The sequence below is a fragment of the Haliotis cracherodii genome, unplaced genomic scaffold (assembly GCF_022045235.1).
Source record: "Haliotis cracherodii isolate W230 unplaced genomic scaffold, xgHalCrac1.p SCAF_10, whole genome shotgun sequence".
Taxonomy (NCBI): Eukaryota; Metazoa; Mollusca; class Gastropoda; order Lepetellida; family Haliotidae; genus Haliotis; species Haliotis cracherodii.
This window is the reverse complement of record NW_027266265.1, coordinates 55,979,348-55,995,898: the sequence shown is the minus strand read 5'-3', so window position 1 is coordinate 55,995,898 and position 16,551 is coordinate 55,979,348. Positions and strand designations below refer to the sequence as shown.

The following is a 16,551-nucleotide window of genomic DNA, read 5'->3' as shown; positions in this document are numbered from 1 at the left end:
TTTAAACATGCTATCGCTGGAGAGGTCTCGGCAAGGGGTAGACACAAACCCTTGAAGTCTGTACGATGATAAGCCAGGTATGTTGACTACCATGACAGATGCAGGACTGATTGTCAGCCCATGTAATCAATACAGGTATGTCATAATCCGCAGTAACATGCTGAACCTCAGGCCAAACAATGTACTTATGTTTCAGGAAACTAAATAGCCCTTCTAGATAGATAGTCCTTCTAGATAGGTAGTCCTTCTAGATTGATAGTCCCTCTAGAAAAATAGTCCTTCAGATTGCCAGGAGGTCAGCGACCCCAGAATAAAACAAAAAATGGTCCGCAATTTCTGAGCGATACGGTCCCATTAATGCTGTTACGTGTTGCCATGAATACCTGACCCATAATTTTCCAAGCAGTCCTGCACCATGACTGGAATATGTACATTCTATGAAAACAAAACCAATCTAGATTTATAAAACAGCAACTTTAGCCAGATTTGTTCCACAATCAGCATCAGGAATTATTATTTTTATTATGTTTTAGAGGAGAGAAATGTATTGTGCTGTAAGAGATTTCATCGACCATATGTTAGTAAAGTTTCCAAAGTATGTGGTCACTTGACCAATATCAATTCACATCAGTACATGGAGCATGTCAATCTGGCTGGTAGCATTCCACCAGACATTGTCCGTGTTGTCAGGAGTAATGAATTACTGTTATTGCTGTAATAGGTGCACATGACACTTATTAAAACCATACACAAGTTAAGTTTGATTTCAGAAATCGAGCGTCAGTGTTCAAATGTTGATGAAACTAAAATGTTTTTAATAATAGTTCCTGGGTAATAATTTATCCCTTCTATTCAGCTTTTTTCTGTAATATATGCTGGAAATCTTTGACTGTCTTGTAAATTTCGTACGAGAAGGGGGTGCTTATATCATGTATTAAAATTCCTTCAGAGTGTTCGGGAATTTTGTCAGGCGACGCTTATTGAAGTAAAGCACTTATTGAAGCAGACGCTTATTGAAGCAGAGCACTTATTGAAGCAAAGCGCTTATTGAAACGAAGCTCTTATTGAAGCAAAGCGCTTATTAAAGCAGAGCACTTATTGAAGCAAAGCGCTAATTGTAGCAGAGCACTTATTGTAGCAGAGTGCTTATTGAAGCAGAACACTTATTGAAGCAGATTGCTTATTGAAGCAGAGTGCTTATTGAAACAGTGCTTTTTTAAATGAAGCTCTTGGTGAAGCTGAGTGCTTATTGTAGCAGAGTGCTTATTGTAGCAGAGCGCTTATTGTAGCAGAGCGCTTATTGTAGCAGAGCACTTACTGAAGCTGAGTGCTTATTGAAACGAAGCTCTTGGTGAAGCTGAGTGCTTATTGTAGCAGAGTGCTTATTGTAGCAGAGCGCTTATTGTAGCAGAGCGCTTATAGTAGCAGAGCACTTATTGAAGCAGAGTGCTTAATGAAGCAGACGCTTATTGTAGCAGAGCACTTACTGAAGCTGAGTGCTTATTGAAACGAAGCTCTTGGTGAAGCTGAGTGTTTATTGAAACGAAGCTCTTGGTGAAGCTTACTGTGGCGAGTAAAGTATGGGTGGGATGATGTAATGTTACTTTTTCCAGTGATAATCGTCTGAATGTTGGTGTTTCCGGATTAACAGGGTCTGGTTTGATGAGGGTTCATCGTGTAAAGCCTTGTATATCAAGTGACAGTAAAAAATAATTAAATATATGCTTTTTGATGAGTTTTTCATGTTGAATATGTACATGTGAAATGTTAGGCCATTCATGAAATGATTCGCTGGTCGGGTTAAATAATTTGGTGTGGATAGTCAGAGCCATGTCCATTCTACTATCATCATGTGATGTCTAATCAATACGGATTATAATGTTTAGCAATTTGAGTATGTTTGGGATAGGTATGGGCTATATATTCTTTTGTGATGTAATTTCAATAAACATGACAATAATCTGATTGTAGCAGTTGTCATAGTTGAAATCAACTTGTTTTTATTACAAAGTGGATGTTCATATTATTTTATTTTTAAATCGTCTCAGTAAACTGGGCTCTGTCTTCATATCAGCCTCAATCATTTCAAAAGAAGCATATTCCAATTGTCACATTTTCAAGTTGTGTTTTGGAATGTAAAGATGGGAATTTGAAACGATTACGATCGTTTACTGTTCAATGTGAGAGCTCCAGTAATTGTATGAATTTTCAGTGTGATAACCAGCATTAGAAACTGTTCATTTTTCTTGGGGCTATCCGCAACTCATTATGGTCTCACAGTCGTATGTATATCACTGGGTCATGCACCCTGAGGGTCTGGCCTGGATCACTTTCATTCAGTATTAGTGATCTCTGTACAGACGTTATGTATGGAATGTGGATGGGTTGATCGGTTGATAAGAGCACAAGAGCTTTTAGTAGATATTGGCAATGTTGAACATGTTTTATGTCCATACAAGGTAGTTTCAGTAAGATGTTTGGTTTGACTAGGCAAATAATGTTTGTTGGATGAGAATGGGGAAATTAAGCTCAATCATGATTATACAGGAAGGAATCTGTCTGTGGACTTGTCATGTAGGATTTATAAATAAATTACGAAAGATTACTTTGTGATAATTAGATCATGCACATAAAGTAATTACCGGAAGGAAATAAAATGATGTGAGAAAAATTGTTATATATAAAATATCCATATTGAGCATGTTCAGCTCTAGTCCTGAGTAATATTTGTAGGTTGAACTAGTAATAGTCAATCTATCAACAATAATAATCACTGACGTCAGGCAATAAAACAAGTTCAGCCTAGTAGTATAGATTTATAGATATTCTACCTCAAGTCTGCAGCAAATGTTGGTAAAAATTCAAAATTTGTGATTACAAATTTCCCATTTCATGTTATGCATTAATAACTAATGCTAACCGACCATTTTGAGCAAAATAAATATTTATTCAAAAATTGCCTACCAAGGGCATTTAGTATCCTGTCTTAATCCCTGAGTAGACAAAATATTTGAAATTGGATTTAAAAAATTGACCACCAACCTAAATGTTTTAGGAAAAAAAATTGGTAAACCCAAAATAGGAAAGAGTCTGACCTAAGGTAGAGCCCACTGTCTACATTTGCTTTGTCAGATCTTCAGTGGTGACAGAGGAGGGTCCACCATGACACTATTGTGTCTTCATCCTACCTGTTTAACTGTGTTATCAGCCACCTACAGAGTGGAGTATGAATATACTGTGTTACAATGTAGCTGGTAGGGCTTGGATATTAAAACCTTGAGAAAAGCGGATAGGCGGTGAAGGCTTATTGTGATAAACCAGAAAGGATGCATTGTGGTGAAGAGGGGTTATTATCATGATTATGGGTATTCCAGGATGAAGAGGTGTGTGGGTAGACAAACACCGAAATTGTGCTGCTGTGTGTAAAGATTCTCCAAGTCCAAGTCAATTTAGCTTCTTGCTTGACAGATTTTCTCAGTCAAAATACAAGGGGAGGCAAAATAAGATATGAAAGATAGTAAATGTTGATTTGAGGATAATGTCATGAAAATATCTTGAGCAGTTTTAAAAGAATACAAACAAAAATGTTGACATGTTAAAAAAAATAACATTTTGCAAAAGATGCTGTAATTGTAATTATTTTTTTTAATTTTGCAAAATATAGGTTAGCCTCATCTTTAAGATAAAATAGTAATAGGTCTGTCTTAATGAAGAAAATAACCTCAGATTCTGATGTAAATATTGAGCATAATGGGTAAAGGAATTTTTGTTTGTTTACAGTTGACACAGATTCTTTCCATTAAATCTGTAGCAGTACCATTAGACATTTATAATGATGGCTCATGATCAGGTCTATTCATAGCGGTTCAGGTTGTGAATATTGCACTGCAACAGGTGCCAAATTGGTCTGGCACTTACATACGTGTGAATGCTCTTTTTAGACAATTGACATATTCAGCAGCAAGGAAACTGTAGAGTGATGCATCCTGAAGCTGGACCAAGACACCACAGTAGTGTCCATGTCGCTGTGTGCCTGACAACTGTCTCCTGTTCGGCAGTAATGTGACACTAAAGGTTATAAGCTGCATGTAGTTGCGGGACTATAACACATGCCCTGTGTCGCAGGTATACGGTTGACTGCAGTATGGACGTATAACTAAAGTATTACAGCGTTAGAAATTGGCACTAGTCCTGTAGTCCTTGCCAAACTGCCCAATAGTTAAGGTATCGTAAGGACTATTAGAAATTTGCCATTTTTAGGTTTTTGCTATATGTTATCATAATAAGGACTAGTGGACGAAACATTTTTGTTTCTACTGTCTACTGTTATTACAGTATATCTTATCTAGGGCTGTAACGATCTCATCGATACTAAGGTACAGATGATATTAAATCGTCAGTTTGTGAGATTGTTATTCACTATAAATAGAACAGAAACTGATAGAGTTACCTCCCATAATGGCAGAAGTAGCATAGTGCAACTTTAGGCTTGGCAGGACACGAGGATGTGGTAATGAGGGCGTGCCCACTAATAAACTATTGTGTTTAATAACCATCGCATAATTTAAAGATTTTTTGTTTTTGTTTTTGAGATAATAAGTAATTGTATGAATCAAGAGGTTTTAGAGTTAAATTTCAGTGATTTCATCATTTTGTACATTTTGTTGGTGTATTGTGATGCCAGTGGTATCGTCAATCTGTATCGTGATACATATTATATTGAAAGATACCAGGCGATACCCAGCTATAGTTTTGACAGGGTTAGGCACAATTGGTCATATCCAACCAGTCCGCAGCTCAATTCAGACTAGACAGGTTTAAGTAAACTAACTTGATTTTTGATGAAAACAGCTAGTCTCTAAATTTAACTAGTCTTGGACTAACAGACTAGTGGCCATGTGTATGCCTGTTTTAAGAATACTAGTGCATTGCACATTATTTTTTCTGATTCCTTATAAAATTTCATATTTTTGTAACGTTTTCAGCATGTAATAGCTGCCATTTCATACAAAACCCAAACTTTGTGCTGTTACCATGGTTACAGTTAGGAAATTGATATTTTCCAGTTTATATATGTAAATAAGTCTGTAAATACAAAGACATATGTGAAGTATCATTGTGACAATGTGTAGCGCATATCTATGTCTGTACTCATGAAAACATTCATACAGCCTGGAGTCTAAGCCTTTATAGAAATCTGTTCCATGACAAGAGTTACTATAGTCTGGAAGGTAATTTAAGGTACCGACGTTTACTACAATATCTGAAAAACTATTGGACCTACTCAAGTCAAAGTTGGTATGGAATCACGCACGCACGAATGTGTTAGCGTTGGCGTTGGACGTTTGAACGTGCTTGATTCCCATGCACCCTTTCGAGTTGAGTTGATTAGTTCAACTGTGTCATATGGCCCTGTGTCGCAGGGGTAGCATTATGCAGATGGCTGTTTCAATGAATGCTCGTTCCACCTGTGACGAACAGGTCTGGTTGTTGATGAAATACAGTGATAGCTAAATAGACAGATTTTTTATTCATGCACCAATTGTCTTTAAATGTAATATCCAGTTATGTATGACTGTTTGATAATCTCATACCAACTTTGACTAGAGTAGGTCCGATAGTTTTTCAGATAATGTTGTAAACGTCGGTACTTTAAATTACCTTCCAGACTATACCTACCGTTTGATGATGCAAAGTGAAAAGTATCACTGTTCAAACTTTAAGCCAACTCACTCACTATCTCAGATTGTTGCAATTCTTTGCCAATATGGATCTGGACCGTGGTCAACTGCCTACCATTAAACTGGTCGCACACAGGTCTGTCAGGTTTTCCATGCCCCAGGGCACACTGATCCCTGCCCTCTCAGCTGGCAGTTAGTGTGCTTTATGGGATTACAAGCCCTCGTACTGCCCACAGCTCAACATGGGATACATCTCGTAACGCATTGTTGTGTTATATGGGATTCCAGAGGCCAGTCTTCAATAGGACATGCAGATACACCTTGTCGCTCAATAGTTGTGAAACATTTATACAGCCTCTGCCTGTATCCTGTTCTTAGACATGGTGATTAATAACCCCATATTTAGAGGGATGTGTTTTTGTTGATTGTTGTGGGGAGACATTTATTTGAGGCTGACGTGTTGCCACATTAATCATGAGATCTTGTGTTTCATGTTGGCTTCAAGGAGTTTTTGTCCATTGCCGTGTAGTTGGTGATTGCTGTGAAGTATTAACCATTATGGTTACCTTGATGAAGTATGCCACAGTAGTTTATCATGTCAAGTCGAGTAACTAAAAAGGATTAAGGAGAAATTGTAATTGCTGAGTTGCCATGGTAATGGCTGACACATTGTTACATGATGAATTGATTGTTTGGTTTTATAGTTAGTTTTATTATTAAGTCTAAATTTGGTGAACTCTTAAGGCACCCTAAAAAAAAAGAATAAAAAAGATCAAACTAGTTCAATCTAAGTATTTAGACACTTAATAAGGTGACAGTGGAATAGGGTAGTGGTTAAAGTGTTCACTTGGCATGCTGAAGCCCTGGGTTCATTTTCCACATCGGTACAATGTGTGAAGCCCAATTCTGGTGTCCCTGAAGGAATATTGCTGGAATACTGATGGAATGGTTTCAAAAGCAGTCTTAACCTGTACTCACTCACCCATTCAAACTAAGGGGGTGGGGGTGAAGGGCTCTCATAGGGTGTCTGACGATTGCTGCCATAGTATTTGAACAAATTTGAACCTTTTGAATTGCATTCTCAGTGTTGAACTCTTCATACTGGCACGTCAACTGTAAGTGTGTCCTTTCTTGAGATGTTGTTATGACATGATTAGTGCAGAAACAGGTTCTAGAACAGGAGTATTGATGGATGTTATCTCAAGTATTTTATCAGATTGAGTTAGGCGTACAACTATGATTGGCACTCTAATGATGGTGTAATCGTGATGAAGTTATCACCGTGTGATCTGCACCACCACCAGGGGGCGTTCTGTGAGATTGATGACTGTATTATGATGTATAGACTCTCGTCACATCATCTGTGATTTATGTCGGATGTGACCTGCACTTCCAGTACGACGGTGTCGTGACAGCTTCGAAGGCCACTACAGTGTTATTGCATCAAGAGTAGACTCTTTGTTACTTGTGTTATGCAAGTTATGCGTAGTTTTTGACAATTCAGTCATAGATGAATTATTGGTGAAGACGACAATGACTTATGGTCGCTGATAGAAGCATGTCTTGATCATTTTGTCTGTGTTCATTTAGAGTATCTCAGCATTGAAGATGAAGTTTCTTATTCAAAGGGTCAGTATGTTGTTAGTAGCTGATACTAGCTTTGCTGTCTTCGTGAATATTTTTAGTGGGATTAGAAGATGTTGCATTTAGGCAGCAGTCTCAGTGAATGACTTGTTTCAGTGGTGTAGATACATTGGGTTTGACCTTTCTTGTCCAAGGATCATGTTAGACCAGTTGTTTTGGTAACTTCTTGAGATTTTTACACTTCTTGATTTTAATTGGTCAAGGACTGGCAGCTCGTAGACAAGTTTAACAGTGTTTCCATTTTCAGCTGCTTCTCCTTGTGTATCTCATCAGTTTTCAGTGAGAGTTCCTTGTGAATTCTGACCTGCATGTTTTGATCTACTTGTGTATTTTTAAGATTTTTCTGAACAGCATGTTGTTCAATCTCTGATCTCTTAGGAGACATTTAGATAAGGTATGTAGATCTTATATTTAGCAAATTTTCTTGATATTTTGAGAATACATTTAGCATATTTACATTATACATTTGGCATCTTTTTATCATATATTTAGCATATTTTCCTCATATTTTGACAATACATTTGGCATATTTTGATAATACATTTAGCATATTTTGATAATACATTTAGCATATTTTCATCATACAGTTAGACTCCTACATTACGATTGTGTAGACTGAAGTGCACAGATAGTGTGAGTTCCAGTATGTGACGTGTTGTGATGGTGTTTCAGGGTTCAGATCCGTTGATTCAGACGGCACGTGGTAAGCTGCAGTCACGCCGCTCCAAGCTGAATGACCAGATCAACAAGGAGCTCCGGATGCGGTCCGGGGCGGAGAACCTCTACAGGTAAGACTGAGTTCAGTGTTGAGAACATGCTGCAAGCTGTGGGCATGGTGCAGCCATAGAAACTAACAGTTTTAGTCCACTGGTCCTTATAATGATAACATATAGCAAAACACTCAAAAGGGGCAAATTTTAGCTAGTCCTTATGGTACCTTAACTACTACAGTTTGGCAAGGACTATAGGACTAGTGTCAGGTTCTAATGCTGTACTGTGAGGATGCTGAGCAGTTGATGGTGAGCGAGTAGACTGAGAGAGTGAGTGAGTGAGTATGGTTTTACGCCGCTTTTAGCAATATTCCAGCAATATCACGGCGGGGGACACCAGAAATGGGCTTCACATAATGTACCCATGTGGGGAATCGACCCCGGGTTTCGGCGTGACGAGCGGGCACTTCAACCACTAGGCTACCCGACAGCCCCTGGGAGAGAGAAGGCGGGAGGGGTGGAAGTATGAAACACTGTCTGTGTGACAAGTCCACAGCAGAGTCCGATGGTCAAGTTCAATTGAGGACATATCCTTGTGGATTACCACATTCACTATTAGGTAGATGACTTACATAATTATTAATTTATTTCTAACCAGGATTGAGACTGAAATGTGTTTCTTACATGGTACCCAGCACATGGGGAAGGAGTGAGGGAGTGAGTGAGTTTGGTTTTACGCCGCTTTTAGCAATATTCCAGCAATGTCACGGCGAGGGACACCAGAAATGGGCTTCACACATTGTACCCATGTCGGGAATCGAACCCGGGTCTTCGGCGTGGCGAGAGAACGCTTCAACCACTAGGCTACCCAACCGCCCCACATGGGGAATGAAAGCTAGGATGTAGACAGAAACCATTGGAGCACAGTTTTGATTATGACCACCGTCCTGAGGCTAGCGTCAAGTATTAGTTCACTACTAGCTTGTAAGGCCAGTTCCTGATGCATGTCATAAGATAAGACATTCAATAAACAAAAAGCTACTGAAACAATTATGCCTATGTGCCATACCTATGGCTAGTACTCAGTTGTTTTAAAAACTTGGAACATGGTGAGGTTAAGCCAACCATATGGAGACTCGACCTAGTCTCTAAGGAATGGGTATTAGTTTTAATCGTAATTCCTAGATTATATAAATAAAAAGAACAAGTTGTTCCTATAAAAGACTGGTATCCATATCTAGACTTGCTGATTATTAGAAAAGAATTACGATACATCCATGGACTTATCATTCAGTAAAGACTTGACCTAGTCTCTAAAGAATTGGTATTAGTTTTAATCGTAATTCCTAGATTATATAAATAAAAAGAACAAGTTGTTCCTATAAAAGACTGGTATCCATATCTAGACTTGCTGATTATTAGAATAGAATTATGATACATCCATGCACTTATCATTCAGTAAAGACTTGAGCAAGGCTACTACATCCACTACATATGATGGAAGTGTATTTGATAATGAGTAATCATACTGCAACCAGGTCAACCAAAACACATTAGCTATGTTGTAATTAGTCCCATTTGATGGTGTGATATCTGACTCATCAGCAGCACATCCTGTGCAGAGATAGCAGCCAACAGGTGCCCCCTGCTCACCGAACCTCACACTGTTCCTAATGTTATGGTAATATACAGGTCCTGAAGCCTGTTGATCATGTTGGTTATTGCTTGTCATATTGGTGTTTAAATTGTAAGGGGCACGGGTGACCTAGTCATCAATTCACTGTGCAGAGTTATGTCCCTTGGGCACGCCAGAAACGTAAAAAATCTAAAAATAATTGATCAAATACATAAGTCTGGCTAAATTGTATGAAAATTGTGAAGAGAAAGTCAAACTCTGAGCAAGACCTTTGTCCCAAGATGATTTCTTTTGCTATTATGTTCATGTCTTGTACCCATACATTGCTTCATGATAAATACTAGTATTGAGTCTTGTAATGGACTGCAACTTTTGAGAATCAGTACAGCAACGGTACTCTGTGTGCTTGGAGCTGAAGACTCCGGTTCGGTGTTTTTTTGTCGTTTGGGTCATGTGCACCCTTCGAAATTAACGCGAGGTCCCCTAGCCCGAAACTACTAAATTGTGCTGAGGTCAAGTAGATTTCCAAGTTTTTAGCTTTATTGGCACATAAAAACAGCTGGATGAACAAGAATTGGATTTGTTTGTTTGTTGTTTAATGTCACACTCAGCAATATTCCAGCTATATGACAGTAGTATGTAAATAATAGATTCTGGACCAGACAATCCAGTGATTCACACCATGAGCATCAATCTATGCAATTGGGATATGATGATGTGCATCAACCAAGTCAGCGATCCTGACCCTCCGATCCCGTTAGTCACAGGTGTTTACTCCATTGTGTATATCCATCTAGTCCACAGATTATTTCAAACTAGTGAGTTGTGTAAAATAACTAGATTAGGGGAGAAAACGACTAGTCACTAGATTTTCATTGGTCTTGGACTAGCGGACTAGTGGCCATGTCTATCCCTGAGTTGCATCTTACCACAAGCATGGGTTGCTGAAGACCAGTACATAACCCTGAGGGGCAGTCCGGTAGCCTAGTGGTTAAAGCATTCGCTCATCACGCCGAAGACCTGGGTTCGATTCCCCACATGGGCACAATGCATGAAGCTCATTTCTGGTGTCCCCCACCGTGATATTGCTGGAATACTGCTAAAAGCGGCGTAAAACTAGACTCACTCCTTCGCTCACTTGCCCCTATCTATCACATCAAATTAAGAGAATGAATGAAAATGTGATCTATTCCTGCACGCCAGATGTTCATGTACCACAGACCCAATCCATAGGTTTAACCGGATACCTGGACTTTGACTAAATTGAAAGTTCCGATAACCTTTGTGCACTACATCGATGAAAGGTCAGTCGTAGCAGAGCCTGGTGTAGGCCTGGAGCAGCTTAATGATGGGACTTAGCGAGCCAGCTGTTGTAGTACATTAACATAAGATGAAGCCCTTCCTACAGGTTTGGAGACATTCTCCATCAGATTATGCAAATCGTTGATATTGTAACCAGATGCAGACATGGAAGCCTTTCATCTGAAAGTCTTAAGACGTCAACCCAGGTTAACTGCTCCATGTGTGATCTGTATGTAGCAACGTAGGGGAGCAGTAGTTTACTGTATGTATAAGTCAGGTGTATGGCTTCATTGTATTTCTAGACCAGTCAAGATCTAGGTTAGAACAGGTCTTCAGCAACCCATGCTTGCTGTAAAAGGCGACTATGCTTGTTGTAAGAGGTGACTAATTGGATCAGGTGGTCAGGCTCGCTGACTTTGTTGATGCATGTCATCGTATCCCAATTGCGCGGATTGATGCTCATGATGTCAATCAGTGGATTGTCTGGTCCATACTCGATTATTTACAGACCACCGTCATATAGCTGGAATATTGCTGAGTGCGACGTTAAACAACAAACAATAAAAAACATTGCATTTCAAATGAATGAGTTGGTATTGGTTTATCCTGCTTCTATCATGGTAGAGGGAAACCAGAAATGGGATTCATTGTACTTTTGGGGGAATTGAACTCAGTTTAGTGGTTTGGGAGTAAATGCTTTAACCACTGAGCTACCCCAGTGCCCCTTTAAGATGAACCATGAACATCAAGCGAATTAAACATTTCGTCATGGTTGGAAGTGCGATCAGAGGCATCACCCATTATCTAACAGATAACAGATAGTGCTCTATGTATTGTGTGAACCCCATGTGAAAGATCAGATGAATTAACTTAACGGTATTCAGGTCACTGTGTCAGGGCTACTGTGGGATCTACAGAATCTTGATACATATGACATAGTAACTGTGCCTGGTCACATGAATTATCATAGTGTAGTAACATTCTACAGCTTGTTTTATGAAGACAACTGACAGTAGGTATACATAAAGGTATGCCACTGACTGCTACATTCTTAAATTAGCTGAATAGCCCTGTTTGTGGTCATGTAATAGTCGTCACATTTATAGTCTATTCAAATGAGTTATGACAATACAGACAGAACAGAATTGAAACGAAATGATTCTAGGCACTGCTGGGGATGGGGATGGGGACATATCACCATGTATTTTCTCTAGTCATGCTTGAAGAAATTGTCCCCAACAAGTTTGCCCCATGATTTGTTTAAGAAAGACAGTTTGCTGTCCATAGTGTACAAAATACAAAAATGCGAACTTAAGTCCTTCGGTGTTCGATCCTTCGCTCATGCTGGTGCCTCTCTATGGAACTCCCATCCCTTCAGCCTCAAAAGTGCACCTAGTATTACTGTGTTTATGTCTAGACTCAAAATGTACCGGTTTGAACGCTGCAACTGAATATGTATATTTTTACTATCTTACTCTCCTGGGGCGGTCGGGTAGCCTAGTGGTTAAAGCATTCGCTCGTCACGCTGAAGACCTGGGTTCGATTCCCGACATGGGTACAATGTGTGAAGCCCATATCTGGTGTCCCCCGCCGTGATATTGCTTGAATATTGCTAAAAGCAGCGTAAAACCATACTCACACACATTCACTCTTACTGTCCCGTCTCTGTTGTATATATATGTACAGATGCTGTGTTTTTGCGCATTGAACATGGCCCTCAGTGATGTGGAAGGAATTTTGTGCTATAGAAATAGCAATATTATAAATTATAATGATGATGACGACGACGACGACGACGACGACGATGATGATGATGACGATGATGATGATGATGACGATGATGATGATGATGATGATGTGAAGTATAGGTTTGCTCTGTATTGGTATAATTAATGCAGAAGGAGGATTACCCAAAAGACCATTAATGTCAGCAGACTGCATCACTGCAGGCCATGAAATGGAGTGCTTACCGAGCTGCATGCACCATGTATCTGACGTGAGTCGATGGCATGGGCCGAGGTGACCTGACGGGAAATGGTGTATGCAGTATATTGTTATTTGCCCTACACTGAGGAGGTGTGATTATGTAACGTTCCATGGATTGCCCATTCCTGTGGCCAGTGGCAGGCAAAATTCCTAGGGCACTGACTTTATCATGTTTGCAGCTGTTGTGGCAAGGCCACGGTGGTTTATGTATGTTTGGGATAACCCATGGTGTGGGAGTTGGTTGACACGATCTTTTAAAACGGTTTCACCCATGGATGCTGAGGATACCAACAATGCGACTTTGGAGTGGAAAGGGATGTAGAAAGAAAGAATTGGGCCTAGGCTATTGGTTTGATTTTGTTAAGAAGGTAGACTTAAAAACTTTTAACAGGGCAATTGTCACCATTAAATTTTTTTTGATAGATTTAGTTTTTTCTTCATAAGATTGTCAACACCATGGTGTGTTTGATCTGATTCATGTAAGAAACTATTTAACCGAAAGATAAATGGGGCCACACCATCTTGATTAGTCCTGCACCATGACTGGAATATATTTATTTTATGAAAAAAAACCAATCAAGATATGTATACAAAAGTTAGCCAGCTCTAGCTAGCTCTATTCCACATATAAAATCAGAAATGGAAAGTTATTTTTTAAATTTTTAAATCAAGAAGGGTATTGTGTAATTTAAGATTTCATAGACAACTTGTTAGTCTACATCTTTATTGACTGGAATGATATGGAAGTATGTTAGCTGGTAGATCACACGGGGGAGGTAATTTGAACAGCGTCATGACATCAGCCCATTATGACATAACTAAAAGTGTACTTTATCGCGGGATGTACTGTCTGCACCTTTGATCTTTGAGCGAAGCATGTAAGAAAACATAATGCCATTGTCTGCTCCCGAAGCCTCAAACATGTGGAGGGTCAATTCAAGACCTCTTTGTGTTGTATGCGTCACAGTTTACACGTAATCTTGTTCTTGAAGCAAATCAGGACCAACTTGTTCATGCTTGAAGCATATTATGCAACAAACAAACAAACAAACTAAAAGCTGTTTAGACAGGCTGTAAGTAACGCTTCTACCAGATTTTGTAAGTTGTCCCTTCCAGCAATGATTATATTATTGAGCCCCGTTTATTATAGAATTTCTGATTTTATTCTGTAATCTCACAATATTCAAAGTGGTATTGAAAATAGCAATATTCCAGCTAATCAGACAATCCAGTGATTAATATCATGAGCATTGATTCACGCAATTGGGATCGATGACATGTATCAACCAAGTCAGCGAGCCTGACCACCCGATCCCTTTAGTCGCCTCTTATGACAAGCATAGGGTTGCTGAAGACCTACTCTACCCCGTATTCCAGCTATATGATGGCGGTCTGTAAATAATTGAGTCTGGACCAGACAATCCAGTGATTAATGCGATGAGCATCGATCCAATCGATTGGAATACATTGACATGCATCAACCAAGCCAGTGAGGCTGATCACTCGATCACAGGTTGCTGAAGACCTATTCCCCCCCGGATCTTCATGGATCTACTACATGAAGAGTAGTTGAGTGGCCTCGGTTTGTGCATGGGGATACAATAGTTGGCTTCACTTTAAAGCGAACATGCTCCTTTATTACTGCCTATCATCACAAGATATAGAGTTATAGTCTGGACGGTAATTTAAGGTACCGACGTTTACTACAATATCTGAAAAACTATCGGGCCTACTCCAGTCAAAGTTGGTATGAGATAAGTAAATGGTCATACATAACTGGATATTACATTTAAAGACAATCGGTGCATGAATAAAAAATCTGTCTATTTAGCTATCACTATATTTCATCAACAACCAGACCTGTTCGTCACAGGTGGAACGAGCATTCATTGTAACAGCCATCTGCATAATGCTACCCCTGCGTCACAGGGCCATATGACACAGTTGAACCTATCAACTCAACTCGAAAGGTACACGGGAATCACGCACGTTGAGACACCCAACGCTAACACCGTCTTCGCGCGTGCGTGATTCCAGTGCAACCTTTCGATCCAATAGTTATTCAGATATTGTAGTAAACGTCGGTACCTTAAATTACCCTCCAGACTATAACATTGTTGAACTTCCATGATGTAGTTCATGATGAGGGGTGGTACAGTTGCCATGGAATCGGTTTACAAACCAGAGTTTTAGTTTAGCCCATTTTCATCACTCCGTAAGATTTCACTGCGGTTGATGATTCTTACAAACTATCTAATTAAATCTGCTGCAAAACTTGAGTCAAGTGAGAGAGATAGTATGTATCGTGTATATATGAGACAGTTTGAAAGAAATGGTTTATCCCTCTGCTAATTCATTTTTGCCTGAGCATGCAGAGTTAGAAATTGGCACTAGTCCTGTAGTCCATGCCATACTGCCCAATAGTTAAGGTATCCTAAGGACTACTAGAAATGTGCTACTTTTAAGGGTTTTACTATATGTTATCATTATAAGGACTAGTGGACTGAAACTGTTAGTTTCTACCGCTGGCATGCCGTCTGCTCATCTCATCCCCAAGCATGCTGAGAAATATGACAGAGTATTCTTGTCACCGGGGACCGTCTGCTCGTCCTTCACGTTGACATTGGGGTTCATTATTTGTGGCTGGTTCATGATACGTAGGCTGGGCTTCCAACCATAGCCACAGGTGGGCCACTTTGTGGGGAGATGGTGTGTAACACTCGTCCCGGTTACCAAGGTTACCTAGTTCTACTGTATGATTGAATACAAGGCAACCATGTTTTCATGATTCACACATGTTAGTTTGAGACATGGAATGACCCCTTGGCGATTCAAGGTTAGAATTGCACCCAGCAACCTTAGATGCATGTCTAATAAGAGGTGACAGATTGGAGGGGCTGGTCAGGCTGGATGACTTGGTTGACAGCATGCTATCGTACTCCAACATTACCCATCATTGCTCACAATATCAATCGGGGGCACGGGTGGCCCAGTCGTCTAAGGCGCCGCAATTCGCTGTGCAGAGTTGCGTCCCTTGGGCACGCCAGAAACGTTTGATTGTGGGTTCGAATCCCGGTTCGCCCCGATTATGTTTCTAGGTTTGTCAGCACCATACCCGTGCTCTTGGGTTTCACCGAAGTGGTAAATGTCTGAGACTTGCAACACTTGGGCTTTCCTCCCACATTAAGCTGACACGCTGCGATATAACTGGAATAAAACTGGAAGTTAAACCCAACTCACTCACTCACTCACAATATCAATCACTGGCTTGTCTGGTCCAGATTTGATATTTTACAGGCCACCATATAGCTGGAATATTGCAGAGCACAGCACAACACTTAACAACAAATAAACAAATGTTTCTTGACAGATATCTAACTGGTTGTCACCATGGTCGCAGTTGTGAATGCAACTTGTGGTAAATGATAATCCAATTGTCCACAGTTGGTTTTCAGACTAGAATTTGTAAGAAATTAAATGAATTTTCACAAGTCTTGGAACAAGCCGACTAGATATGGTATGGGCCGTGTCGCCCCCTGACATTATCAGGATGTCCCAGCCACTGCCAGCACGGGGTGTGACAGGTGTCATG

At 39.8% G+C, this 16,551-nt stretch overlaps 1 protein-coding gene across 1 annotated transcript in view; it reads left to right on the top strand.

Moving 5' to 3' along the window:
- The window catches only part of LOC139454547 (rhophilin-2-like), a 50,883-nt gene that overhangs the window by 20,491 nt on the left and 13,841 nt on the right, over positions 1-16,551 (top strand). Inside the window, exon 2 of the mRNA XM_071236330.1 lies at positions 7,998-8,113. Coding sequence (XP_071092431.1) covers positions 7,998-8,113 — 116 coding nt within the window. The remainder of the gene's footprint in view (positions 1-7,997; positions 8,114-16,551) is intronic.